The following is a 14152-nucleotide window of genomic DNA, read 5'->3' on the forward strand; positions in this document are numbered from 1 at the left end:
CCTCTTTAAGCTAAGTAAAACGGTAATGGGTAAATAAAAAAAAACACTTATCAAGAGGTTTTTTGAAATCTGGACAGAACTTTGTGACATATTAAGAAATCACCAAATAGTGCAGTTTCTTAGGGGTTTTTATACAATTATTCATTCTTCCATACATGAATTAGTGAGCACTAAGTCACTTTAACAGGCAACAATACTCATAACTTTTTTTTGACAGGGTTCACACTAGAACCTCTCTGTGTTTGCACCGTAACCTGTTTTGCAACACTCTTTGCACTTTGACACAAATTTTTCTAGCCTACCAGGAGTTTATTGACAATATTGCAGCATTTACCTCCTGTATATTACTAGGATTACCAATTATCTTTGGTTTCAGTTGGGAGATTTTACTTACCTTTTTTAATTGTTTTTATCGTTGGTACGTATTTTTTTACCCTAATAAAGACATTTGGTATTTTTTGCACTATATATGTGTGGAGCTCATATTATTTGTTAACAAAAAATTGATGACACTGATCCATATTGGTCTCTTTTCTTGAGTGTGTCAGAGTTACGTATTGGCCAATTGGGTCTATCTACTATGACCCTTCACTGGATCCTAGTATCCAGATTGCTTTGTTTTGTTGGTTTATGATTAACCACTTCTTAATCTGTGGCAGTTTAGGAATGGATTTGCACTTTTCTTAACTGTAGTATAGTTCTAGAAATTCACGCTAAACTGCCGCTATTAAGTAGGATTTAAGAATTTTCTCATCATGCAGAACTGTTCTCCCTGTTCGTTAGAACCGTTTAATATGAAAAAAACTGTCGCTAATGCTTTGATAAATCTGTCCCTTTGTACTGAGCTAGTCAGATTTTAAAATCTAGAGTAATTAGTGCAGCTGTCAGGTAATTACCGTATTTTTCGGACTATAAGACGCTCCGGACTATAAGACGCACCCAGGTTTTGAGGAAAAAAATTCAGGAAAAAAACTAAACTAAACCTAGGTGCATCTTTAGTGCAAGGGCATCTTATGGACCTTTCCCCTCAAATGTGTTAATCAGATGATGGCAAATCATACTGCAAAATGGCTTAGGAAAGTTATTTGCCTGCTATGAGGTTCTCACCCTTCTCCTCCGCTTCTCTTGTCTTGGAATAGCTTCTTTGCTGTGTGTGGCAGACAACATCCAGTGGCCAATGATTGGCTGGTAATCGGCTGGTTATCCTGCTTGAGCCCTTGTCAGCTGCTTACTACAGCTTGTCACTGTGGGCTGGAGTCGGCTGTGCATATACACTGCCCCAGACTCCTGAAGCTTTCACAGCCACCTCTGTGGGACAGAGTCAGAGATAAGCGAGGCTGCCATGCTGCTTCCAGCTCTGCCTGTCTCAGGAGCGCTGTAGCATGATTGCGGGGTGAACACTGTATTTTGATTGGCGCTGTCACTGGAGCCCCGATAGCATCTTGGGCGGGCTCAACAAAGCCTGCGTGTCCGAGGCTCAGCGCTGTACTGTGATTGGCGCTGCCCTGCGCCAATCACTGGAGGCCCGACAGCACCTCGGGCGGGCTCAACAAAACCTGCGTGTCCGGGGCTGAGCGCTGTATTGTGATTGGCGCTGCCTTGCGCCAATCACTGGAGCCCCGACAGCACCTCGGGCGGGCACAACAAAGCCTGCGTGAATGCTCGGCGAGTGCTGTATTGTGATTGGCGCTGCCCTGCGCCAATCACTGGAAGCCCAACAGCACCTCGGGCGGGCACAACAAAGCCTGCGTGTCCGGGGCTGAGTGCTGTATTGTGATTGGCGCTGCCCTACGCCAATCACTGGAGGCCCGACAGCACTTCGGGCGGGCCCAGCGTCTATGTTGCTATTGGCCAGGAGGAGGATGGAGGGCACCAGGCTAGAAGTGGATTATGGCTGCCGTCTATGGACTAGAGTGGAACTTGGAGTGTCGCCGGATATGTAAGGGCTTCCCTGCACATTACACTGGCATACATTCGGACTATAAGACGCAGGGACTTTTTCTCCCCACTTTTGGGGGAGGAAAAAGTGCGTCTTATAGTCTGAAAAATACGGTACCGTATATACTCGCGTATAGACCAAATTTTTCGGCACAAAAATGTGCTGAAAAGTCACCCCCTCGGCCTATATGCGGGTCATCTGCCTGTGTCTGTGGTGTGCAGACTGACCTGCCAAGATGATCGGAATGTACTGGTGATGCTTGTGCGGGCTTTAGCATGCTTCCTGGATGTTCGGAGGTGTGGACCAGCTGATTGGCTTATCGCCGGTGCTGTGGGCTGTGCAGGGGAGCTGATCGGCGGGTGCCTGTACTGTGGATGCATTGCTGAAGGGGACCGCCGAGTGCAACAATTGATCTGCATTAGGATCTCCTGGTTGGGTCACGGCAGGCGCGATCAGATGTCCGGGGGAGAGCAAAGCAGGAGAGATGGATGGCCAGAAACACAGCTCCGCTCTTCTGTGCACATAATCTCACGCTTCAAGCCAGCACAACTCCTGCATATCAGCTGTTGCACTCCCCTTCACCCATCCACAGTAAAGGCACCCATTTAGCTAGCTCCACTGTGCGCTATCCAATGCACAGCCCGCAAGCCCTGCTTGGCACCAGTGGAGACTGGTTGTTCGGACTCCAACCAGATCAAGCACAGCGTGCAGACTGAACATAGTGTTCTGAATCCACTCCACCTAAACTATTTGCCTGCTTGTTACAGCTAAGTGACTGTACTGACAGTAAAAGATCACCATGATAACCAGGCATTCTTCTTTAAGAATGAAGTCAGTAATGTAGCTTTCAGCTCTGCCTGTTGGTGTGGGAGTTCTGTGTGCAGAGTGCATACACAAGGCACATGGCTTTATATGATTACCAGTACATTTTGTAAAGATTACCAGTTAAATGGTGCTGGATCCTGCATCAGTTTCATACAGATGTGATCTCTGCAATAATTACCATATGAAATGCAACAACCACCCCAGTGTTGTCCTGTCCTCGGCTTATATGGGAGTCAATCATTTTTTCCTGAATTCTGAGATAAACGTTAGGGGGTCGGCTTATATGAGAGTTGGCTTATATGCGAGTATATATGGTAATTATTGTTTTTTAGTATCTAGTTAGTCCTGTACAAATTTCCAGCTCAGCCCATGGTAATTCTAGTTATTGTAGAACAAACAAAAGAAAAACAATTCTATTCAATCCTTCTTCAGTTAATAACCCAGAAGGAAAGTAGACAGATCAGATAATCTGACTTAAAACCAACAAACCCAACTGCCATATGCAAAGTCTCAATAGTAACAATGGACAGTGAACACCACTTTATGTGACATGTAAGACTCCTCTTCTCCCCATCACAGTCCTATATGCTGCCCTGTAATCCAAACTGCAAAGTGGATCTTGGTACTAACTGCTCCAGCAGCGGTGAAGTCCACACTTGTCCCCTCACCTAAAGGGGAACTGAAGTAAGAATGATATGGTGGCTGCCATGTTTATCTCCCTTTAAACAATACCAGTTGCCTGGCAGCCGTCTGGTCTTTTTGGCTACAATAGTGTCTGAATCCCACAAGAAACAAGCATGCAGCTAATCTTGTCAGATTTGACAATGTCAGAAACACCTGATCTGCTGCATGCTTGTTCAGGGGCTATGGCTAAAAGTATTAGAGGTGGAGGATCAGCAGGATAACCAGGCAACTAGTATTGCTTAACTACTTCAAGACCGCCCCACGCCAATAGGCAGTTGTGGCAGCAGCCCGAGGACCGCCCAACACCAATTGGCGTGAAGTCCTGGAGCTACATTTTGCAGGAGATCGCGTGCAGGCATCTCCTGCTTGGGAGGCGGAGCTCCGCCCCGCCCCGCCCCGCCTTCAGTCTACAAGGGGAGTACAGCGCTGCGATCGGCAGCGCTGTCACACAAGAGCGATCGGCTCTCATAGGCTGAAGCCTATGAGAGCCGATCGCGTCATTGGCTGGCTGGGGGGAGGGAGGGAGGAGGGGGACAATAAATACAAAAATAGCACATTTTATTAAGAAAAACAACTAATATTTATATTAAAAAACAAACACACAGGGGTGATCAGACCCCACCAACAGAGAGCTGTTGGTGGGGAGAAAAGGGGGGGGGGAAAATCACTTGTGTGCTGAGTTGTACGGGCCTGCAGCTATGCCTTAAAGCTGCAGTGGACCATTTAGTTAAAACTGCCCTGGTCTTTGGGGGGGGGGGGGGGGGGTTACCACTGCAGTCCTCAAGTGGTTAAAAGTAAGTAAAGCAGCCTCCACATCGCTCTCATTTCATTTATCCTTTAGCTGGGGCCAGCGTACATTCATTTTATCTGTTGCAGAATATTGCCGAAATAACTCATTTGGCAATATACTGTTTAATTTCCTCTCTGTACCATATTCTAAAACTAACTTCCCTCCCCTTTAAATGGCTAACACCAACGCCATCCCTCTCCTATCCTTTCCCAACACTAACCTTTCCCCTCCATTTTCCCAACACTAAACTTCCCCCTCACACTCCCAACACTAAACTTCCCCTCACACTCCCTACACTAAACTTCCCCTCACACTCCCAACACTAAACTTCCTCTCACACTCCCAACACTAAACTTCCTCTCACACTCCCAACACTAAACTTCCTCTCACACTCCCAACACTAAACTTCCTCTCACACTCCCAACACTAAACTTCCTCTCACACTCCCAACACTAAACTTCCTCTCACACTCCCAACACTAAACTTCCTCTCACACTCCCAACACTAAACTTCCTCTCACACTCCCAACACTAAACTTCCTCTCACACTCCCAACACTAAACTTCCTCTCACACTCCCAACACTAAACTTCCTCTCACACTCCCAACACTAAACTTCCTCTCACACTCCCAACACTAAACTTCCTCTCACACTCCCAACACTAAACTTCCTCTCACACTCCCAACACTAAACTTCCTCTCACACTCCCAACACTAAACTTCCTCTCACACTCCCAACACTAAACTTCCCCCTCACCGTCACTGATGTTTATATTGCAGTGCCTGGCTAGATTATAGCTGGCACCAAATTTAAAATTGGTCAAAATGATAGTAGGGCACTCGATTAATCCTTAGCCAAGTGCCACTATCGTTTGCCAAATCTCAGGTCCCTGGCAAACCATAGCTGCAAAGTTACACTGCAGTCTGTGGGTTGGCAAGTCACAACAGGCACCCCATGCACTGAAGCCAGATGTTATGAAGCCTTGTGCACCTTACAGCTTCCAATGCATGTCACCAGACATTCAGAGAAACCAGGAGCTGTATGGATGTATGAGGATTCATAATACTTCTATATGGAGGTAAGAAAATTCATAACATCCAGCTGCAGTTTAGGTTGAGAAGCGTAGACCCTGTTGCTACTAGAAATGGAAACATACACTACTCCCTTCCTACTTTGCGTACAATTATGGACATGGTTCCAACAAAGGCTACAGAAATCTTTGGTCTTAGGGATAAGATGTGCCTGCTTTTTTTGTTTTTACACAAGAATGGAACTAAATAAATGATTGCAAAACATGTTTCTCAATAACACTACCCTTATCTTAATATACTGCATGAATGAAGATAAAATATTGGAATGTTCACACATGCCATTAATTAACACAAACAAATTTTACAGTTTGTAATTGCTTAACAAAAAATGGACCTACCAACAAAAGCTCCAAACTCTACAGTGTTTTCAGCTTCCTTTACAGCCTTCTGACAAAGAGACTTTTCTTGTTTCAATGTCACGTCCACTTGATGTTTTGAACTTGGCTGAGTTGGTGTGCTTACAAAAAAGGTAGCCGAGGGTGAAGCAAAACTTGGCACACTACTGGTAATGTTGCCAGAATTCTGATCATCAATGACAGACTGAGCTGCCTGCATGTCTGGCAGTTCTACATGAGAGTCTTCAGCAGAAATTAAGGCACCTCCAGATGGACCAGCCTCTGGAATATTTATTTTCTCTCTCCGAGGTGGAAAGGAAGAGTCTTCCCCCATCTTTTTGCCTGCGGCATTTCTGTCATCCCTAAGAGAAATGTTGAACAATAAGTTACTGTTTGCCTCAGGACTCCCCTGTGGAAATGAAGCACCAAAAAAATTGCTAACACTCTGCTTCTTCCTCATAGAAGTACGAATGGCTCCATCATCCACTAGGTTTTGTCCCAAGTGCTTTGAAATGCTCAGCTCCCGGGTGATTTCATTGTGAACCTTGCTAGCCTCTGATGCTTTCTGTGCGGTTAGAGTTTTCAAGGTATCCACAGTAAGAGCAGACAGATCTTGTAAGTGTCCAATCTGTGAATCCAAAGAGTGCAAAGAACGCTTTATGTAGTTTACTCTGTCTCCAACCTCTTTAATCTGTATACACATCTGTTCCACCCTAGGAATTGAAAACACTAGATTATAACGTTGAATAGGTAATATTTTTCTCAAGTGTTTTTTTTTTCTTCAATTTCGGCTATATATGGTTGCTTTCTAAACTTTTCTGGTCTGATGCTGTTACAGCTGCATACGTGACAGTTAAAGACTTGATATTGATATTGGAAAAACAAAAGTTTTAATTAAAGGGGCACTATGGCGAGAAATTGTAAAATTTAAAATATGTGCAAACAAACAAATTAGTAGTTTTTTCCAGAGAAAAATGAGCCATAAATTACTTTTCTACTATGAAACCAAAAAGGGGAAAAGGACCCGCAACATCCACACACCTTTGGACCAGAGGGAGCAAGGAACCAGTAAGCTCAAATGTCCAGTAGAAAAGAAAGTTCCGCTACACCGGTGGCTGGGTGCAAAAAGCTATGATTAAGGGGCCATGAGCTCCGATACGCGTGAGCTTTTTTCATTTTTGTACTCACTGATTCATGTATTAATAAACGGAGAAACTTTTTTGCACCCAGCCACCGGTGTAGCGGAACTTTATTTTCTACTGGACTTTTCTACTATGTTGCTGTCAATTACTAGAGATGGGCCGAACCTTTGATTTTAGGTTTGCGAACTTCCGCGGAAGGTTCGGTTCGCTGATAAGTTCGCAAACCGCAATAGACTTCAATGGGGAGGCCAACTTTGAAAAATAGAAAAAATTATGCTGGCCACAAAAGTGATGGAAAAGATGTTTCAAGGGGTCTAACACCTGGAGGGGGGCATGGCGGAGTGGGATACATGCCAAAAGTCCCGGGGAAAAATCTGGATGTGACGCAAAGCAGCGTTTTAAGGGCAGAAATCACATTGAATGCTAAATTGCAGGCCTAACGTGCTTTAAAACATCTTGCATGTGTATACATCAATCAGGGAATGTAATTAGAGTACTGCTTCCCACTGACACACCAAACTCACTGTGTAACGCACCGCAAATAGCTGTTTGTTGTGTGTTGTGACGGCCGTGCTCAGGGCCGGATTACCAACCAGGCAACAAAAGCAGTCGCTTGGGGCCCCATTCAGAGTCAAAGGGGCCCCATCAGCACATAAACCAGCCCTCGCCATCCTGTCAGCGGTGGCTGGTTGGTATAATGGTTAAAGGGACTCTGAGCAGTGCAGTAACTATGGAAAGATGGATATCATTTTAAAGCTCTCTTTCTCCTTTTTCCAATGATATATAAACGGCTGCTCTATGCCTTTTAGTTTTTGCTATTTTCGCGATTGAAATTGCAGCCACAGGACGACTTTTGTCCTAAGTCGGCAGCTTGATTCAGCACAATGCAATGAAATATAAGGAACCCAGGGGGATATAATTACAAACATCATGCTGGTAGGTGTGAGGATGTAATTAATTAGTTGTGGGTATGCTTAAAGGCATACCCACAGGCACTGCTCGGAGTCCCTTTAAGGGCTCTGCCTCGGACACAGGAGACCAGGGTTCGAATCTCGGCTCTGCCTGTTCAGTAAGTCAGCACCTATTCAGTAGGAGACCTTAGGAAAGTCTCTCTAACACTGCTACTGCCTATAGGGCACGTCCTAGTGGCTGCAGCTCTGGCGCTTTGAGTCCGCCAGGAGAAAAACACGATATAAATGTTATTTGTCTTGTCAAATGATGCCGTGTGCTGCTGATTGTCTTCAGAGCCAGACTCTCCTCCTAGGTTCTCCTCCTGCTACTGTGCGCTCTGCCGCTGCCCACTCCGCCTTCCCTTCCAACAGAGAACCACAGCTGCAGCAAAAATGATAGCAGCAGATGGCAAACGCTCACTCACCTATCCATGATCCAAGCGATAGAGATCCCGTCATCTGAAACCCATCTGTCTCTTCTACAGTGCAGCCGCTTGCTCTGAACTTCCTGATTCTCAGATCAGACAGGAAGTAGGAAGTAGTAATAGTAGTAGTAACAGAGCGGCAGCACTCTTGAGGAGACAGATGGGCTCTGGATGACGGGACCTCTATTGCTTGGATCGCAATAGGTGAATGTGAGTCATCTGGTGCTGTCATTATCCCCCGCTGCGGCTGCCTTCTCTACTGGACTATCGTATTCACTGGTATGGAGGCTGCATGGTGGCTGACTAGTTTGGGAGGAAATCGGTTGTTCGGTGGCGAGGGTGGTTATGTAATTCTGTCTGGGGAACGGCTTCCGGTTTGGTGGTGTCCAGAGCTTTCTGCTATTGCCAGGCTGGAGATGCAGGGGGAAAGTGCTGCTGCTGTGATATCTGGCGCCCTCTTCACAGGGGTGCCCCAGCCCCTGAGTGCAAATGTCCCAGCCATTCATCTCTCACTCTGCATTTTGCCGCTGCTATTCCCTGCATTGTGCACCCACAGAGGAAAGCGGGCTGTTGCCCATAGCAACCAGTAGCTCGGCTGCCCCGGTGTGTGCAGCATGTTGCTGTGCAGTTGCATCTTCTGATTCTATTACGACATGATGGGGGGCCCAAATCAGTTACTTTGCTTAGGGCCCCATTTAGCCTTAATCCGGCTCTGGCCGTGCTGGACTACTGCGCAACATGGCGTGATTGCTCTTCCTTACTCAGTGATGTCAGGTAATGTATGACTTCCTTCTCAACTTTCCATGGCACTGTTAAAAAGCTTACGTTTTCTTTTTAAATTACATTTTCTACTTGCTGTGTACTTGTTCAGTACCGCCACAATGAGAATCCTATGGAGGCGGGCAAGTCTGACATTGTGACCCCGGGTAAAGGCCGGGGAATAAGAGATGGAATCCGGTGTGGAGCCTGAGCAACGCTACACATCCAAGGAGGGCAGCAGGCAGGCACGCCCGCCCCGAGGTAGTGACCAATAATAACAATACAGGAGGAGGACTTTCGAGGCCCTGCTGTGTATTTGAAATGAATGTACTTTAAATCCTTTAACGAGAACCAGTTATGGCGGGCAAAGATGACACCACATTCCTTTCACGAGAATCATATGGAGGCGGGCAAGTCTGCCATTTGTGACCAAAAATAACAATACAGGACTCAGGAGGACCTTTTGCGGCCCTAATTGTAATGAATCAACTTTAAATCCTTTAACGGAAATCCGTTATGGAGGGCAAGTCTGCCATTGTCACCGCGGGGAATGAAGGTTGGATTCTGGCCCGAAGTGGGAGCCTGCTGAGACCCATGCTGTAGCTGCCCTGACCGTGCTTTGCAGACCAGGCATCTGTGGTCAGATGGACCCTTGAGCCATCGGAAGACAAGTGTCAACAACAACACAACAACACAAGTGTCAGTTTCAAACACAGAAAAAAAAAATTGATCACAGCAGGATGAGCTCTGAAAAGAGCTTTTCTGGGGCGCTATTATAGCAATAAGATTCAGCTAAGCAAGCTAAGAAGGCAAGAGCCTGACTAATCTGTCCCTAGGAGAACAAGTCTGCAGCAGCTGTCCCTATTCTGTCTATAGCAGGCACAGGAGTGAGGCTAATGGCCGCCGGAGCCTGCATTATATAAGGGGGGGTGGGGCTCGAGGGCTTAGCGTAGCCTGATTGGCTACAATGCGCCTGCTGACTGTGATGCAGAGGGTCAAAGTTGACCCTCAGAGCATTATGGGGCAAATCGAACTTCCGGGAAAGTTCGCCTTCGCCTGCGAAGGCGAACCACCCGAAGTTCGCCTGGAACCGTTCGGCCCACCTCTATCAATTACAGTAGGTAGTAGAAATCTGACAGAAGTGACAGGTTTTGGACTAGCCCATCTCTTCATGGGGATTCTTTTATTTATTTTCAAAAGCACTTAGTGAATGGGAGTTGCTCTGTCCAACTGCCAAAAAAAACAGTGTATTGGCAGGGAAGCTGGCCAGCATCATTGTTTATATCCTTTTTAGGGAATATCATTATAAAGAATAAAAGCCTAGCTGAGAATCCCCTATGAAGAGATGGACAAGTCCAAAACCTGTCGCTTCTGTCAGATTTCTACCACCAACTGTAAGTAATAGCAACACAGGAGAAAAGTAATTTATGGCTCATTTTTCTCTGAAAAAAAACATACTTCTTATTTGTTTATGTTTGCACATATTTTAAATGTTACAATTTTTCGCACACAGTGCCCCTTTAAAGGGAAGGTTCAGGGACTGTTTAAAAAAAATAAAAATCTGCATCCACTTACCTGGGGCTTCCTCCAGCCCGTGGCAGGCAGGAGGTGCCCTCGGCGCCGCTCCGCAGGCTGCCGGTGGTCTCCGGTGGCCGACCCGACCTGGCCAGGTCGGGCTCCTTCCGCGTTCCAAAATGCGCCTCACGGCGGCGCGCTGACGTTATCGGACGTCCTCCGGGCTTTACTGCGCAGGCTCAGTAGTTCTGAGCCTGCGCAGTAAAGCCCGGAGGACGTCCGATGACGTCAGCGCGCCGCCGTGAGGCGCATTTTGGAACGCGGAAGGAGCCCGACCTGGCCGCCGGCCTGGCTAGGTCGGGTCGGCCACCAGAGACCACCGGCAGCCTGCGGAGCGGCGCCGAGGGCACCTCCTGCCTGCCACGGGCTGGAGGAAGCCCCAGGTAAGTGGATGCGGAGTTTTATTTTTTTTAAACAGTCCCTGAACCTTCCCTTTAAGTATAGTTATGGCAACATAGGAGCCACAGGACAAGGACAGTTTGAAATGTAATTGGAGTGAGGTATTGCAAGTATTTAACCCAGTCCATTTTAAGGTGCATTCACACTGCATTAGCTGTGTTGCAGAATAATTATGCATGTCAGCTTATTGCCCATATGATTCTATGGGCCTGTTCACATCTCTGTGTTGTAACGGATCTCGTTATTCTAAATTGCTGCATGCAGGCTTTGAATTATCGCGTATGATAAAATGCGCACAATGTACATTGCTGTTCACATACCATACGTGGGTTATGCAACACAAACAGTGTGAATCCAGCCTTAAATACCAGGACTAATGGGGATTCATTTAACAGAGTACTAAACTGCCAAGTCTAAGTTATTAAATATTGGCATCTCTCAGGTCTCTTTTCTATGGGCAGTTCAGCCTCCTGGCCGTGACTGCCTTTTGGCTGCAATTTCATTCAGCCCAATAGCAGCATTTGGTAACACAATGGAAGTCATTATTTGACACGCGGTGACATTTCCAGGCAGCAAAAAAAGTAACTTTTTTTATCGGAGGATGGCAACAGCTGTGTTTAGATGTAAATCAGCTGGGCGACCACCAGTCCACTGCCCATGCCATGTACTAGTTAGTGCCAGGCTGGTGAATGGGAGCAGCTCACAGGCAGTTAATTCACAGATTACTAATTATACTTATTTCAATACAGAAACCCTTCATTTTATGGAAAGCATTTTTAGGACACCTGAATGTGCCAGAATGACAGCGTTTGAATGGAATGGAGGGATGGACTGGGCTTTAAAGTTACTTTATTTGAACGAATCTGATATGTAGGTAGAAAAAAAAAAAACAGTCTTGTAGAAGTAATGTCTTAACAAATTTTATATGCATTCACTTAGATCTCTAAAGGTGGCCATATACTATTTAACCAAGACATTTGATTTTTGATAGTAAACAATTGTATTTTTTTTTTTTTTTTTTTTTTTTGCAAGAAAATCGTTCACATTTTTTGACCAATTGACCTTTTGGCTGTGGTGAGAAATTATAATTGATTAGAAAAAAAAAACAAAACATTGAATAGTGTAGGTAAATTGGTTTTATTTTTTGAACACAACATTAAAAAAAGAAAAAAATAATTTACAACATCTAAAGAAAAAAAAACTGTATGGTGTATGGTTAACTTTAGATCTACTGGTCTGCCAAAATGGCTAGCTGTAGGCCTTCCTTTCTGCTAAAGCTAGGTTCACAACAAGGTCACACCCTGGACTGTCAAAGCAGATCTGTTGTGCCAGTCCACCACATGACCCACCACCACATAAGAAGTAGATTTCTTGGAGTACAATGAGCTATAAATGACTTTTCTCCTATGTTGCTGTCACTTACAGTAGTAAGTAAAAATTTGATGGAACCGACAGGTTTTTGACTAGTTCATCTTTGTGTGGGAATTCTCAGTACTTTATTCTTTACAAAAGCACTCCCTGGAAAGTGTCTATACAAGGATGCAGGCTGCCCACCTACCTGTTTGCACACTATTGTGGCAGCTGGACTGATTAACTGCCATTCACTTCGTGCTTATGAAGATAAAAAAAAAAAAACACGAGAATCCCGCATTTGGAGATAGGATAGTCCAAAACCTGTCAGTTCTGTCAGAATTCTACGACCTACGTAGGTTACAGCAACATGAGAGAAAAGTAATTTATGGCTCATTTTACTCTGGAAGAAATGTACTTTTTATGTGTGTTCATGCATTTTAAATTTTAAATTTTTTTCCTGTGATAATGGTCCTTAACATTGAATTTGTTGACAGGAAACAGACTGATTACAACCTAAGGGTGAACCGAGCCTTAGTCCTACCTGCACTCACATATCAAATGAACTGAAGACACTCCAGAGTTACATACCTTTTTCTCCTTTCACGTCAAATGCCCAAATCAGGTTCAGGAAAGTATAATGAAAAATATTTCAGTAAATCCCATAGGATATGAACACACACACAAAAAAAATACTTTTGGCTTGTAGTAGGAAGAAATAATAAACCCATTACACCTGGAGTCTTGTGTAACCAGTATTACCTCTCTGAAGTAACACGTATCCTCTCCTCACTTCCCAAATGAAATTTATCATCTTTTTCATTGAAGTAAATCTCAACACATTGTTCTTCAAAGTCATGAAGTTTCTTTTGGTCTTCCTCTGTTAAAAATAACTCTAAAAAAAAAAATAAAAAAAAAATACAGAAATCTTTGTAAAAATCCCTTCCACTAAAGTCATTCCATTACTTTTCATTGGATGTTACCCATTAATATGGATGTCAAAATTTGCTGCGTGGTTATGTAAATTTAAGTAGCTTAAAAATAGACCAAACAAATCTCAAAATAGCATGCGATTGGACCAATTTCAAGCTATATAAATTGGAATAATCCTGCATCAACTCAGATTTTCAACTCTGTGACCATTCCTATTTATGAATCAAGAAAATGACTAATCTATTAGAAAGTGGAGGAGGGAGAAAAGGTAAAGGTCAGCAGTAGTAGTCTATTCTGCATAACTCTGCACAGAATTTCTCTAATCATCAATATGATTGATTAGGATAAAAGTACGTCTATATGCTGCTATAATACAATTTCCATGCAAAGACCCCATATGCTAGAGTGGTTTAACTGGCCTCCAGGGTCTGTTATACTGAACTTTGGATCACCCAAGATTACTGCTGCTATTTTATGCAAACGGGACTTCTTAAAAGAAATTTGTTCATTGAAAATAGGAAACCAATACCTACTTGGTCCATGTGAGGATTTATCAGACTTCCTTCGTCTGCACACAAAGCAGAAAAGTGATGAAAAGTGACTGAAGATGATCAGTGGTGGAGGTAAGAAAGGCTTCTCATGGTAAGCCATAATGAAGTGAAAACGCTGATACTTCCACACAATGTTTGAAATGGCCTTTACTTGGAAATACACATTGCTGTCAAAATACAGGTGGGAAAGGGAAAAAAAAAAAGAATTAAGCACAAAGTAATCATTGCAAACATAACTACTGACCCAAGTTATTAAAAAGTAAATCATTGAATATGTCACCCAGCCAGGCCCACTTACACACAAAATCTGTCCTATAAAACATATTCTTCATCCACTGCAGCCAAACACGTATTTTTAATTGCAAAAATAATAAAGAAAAAAAATGTTGCGCTAAAATGTACCTA

General features: G+C 44.3%; 1 protein-coding gene across 3 annotated transcripts in view; it reads right to left on the reverse strand.

Annotated features, from left to right (window-relative positions):
- TRPM7 (transient receptor potential cation channel subfamily M member 7) overlaps nucleotides 1-14152 on the reverse strand; it is a 225448-nt gene that overhangs the window by 63173 nt on the left and 148123 nt on the right. For all 3 annotated transcript variants that reach the window (XM_068275395.1, XM_068275393.1, XM_068275392.1), the window contains 3 exons: nucleotides 13730-13914; nucleotides 13026-13158; nucleotides 5667-6376 (listed from right to left, as the gene is read on the reverse strand). In XM_068275395.1, the coding sequence (XP_068131496.1) occupies nucleotides 5667-6376; nucleotides 13026-13158; nucleotides 13730-13914 (1028 nt within the window). The remainder of the gene's footprint in view (nucleotides 1-5666; nucleotides 6377-13025; nucleotides 13159-13729; nucleotides 13915-14152) is intronic.

The sequence above is a fragment of the Hyperolius riggenbachi genome, chromosome 3 (assembly GCF_040937935.1).
Source record: "Hyperolius riggenbachi isolate aHypRig1 chromosome 3, aHypRig1.pri, whole genome shotgun sequence".
NCBI classification, from domain to species: Eukaryota; Metazoa; Chordata; class Amphibia; order Anura; family Hyperoliidae; genus Hyperolius; species Hyperolius riggenbachi.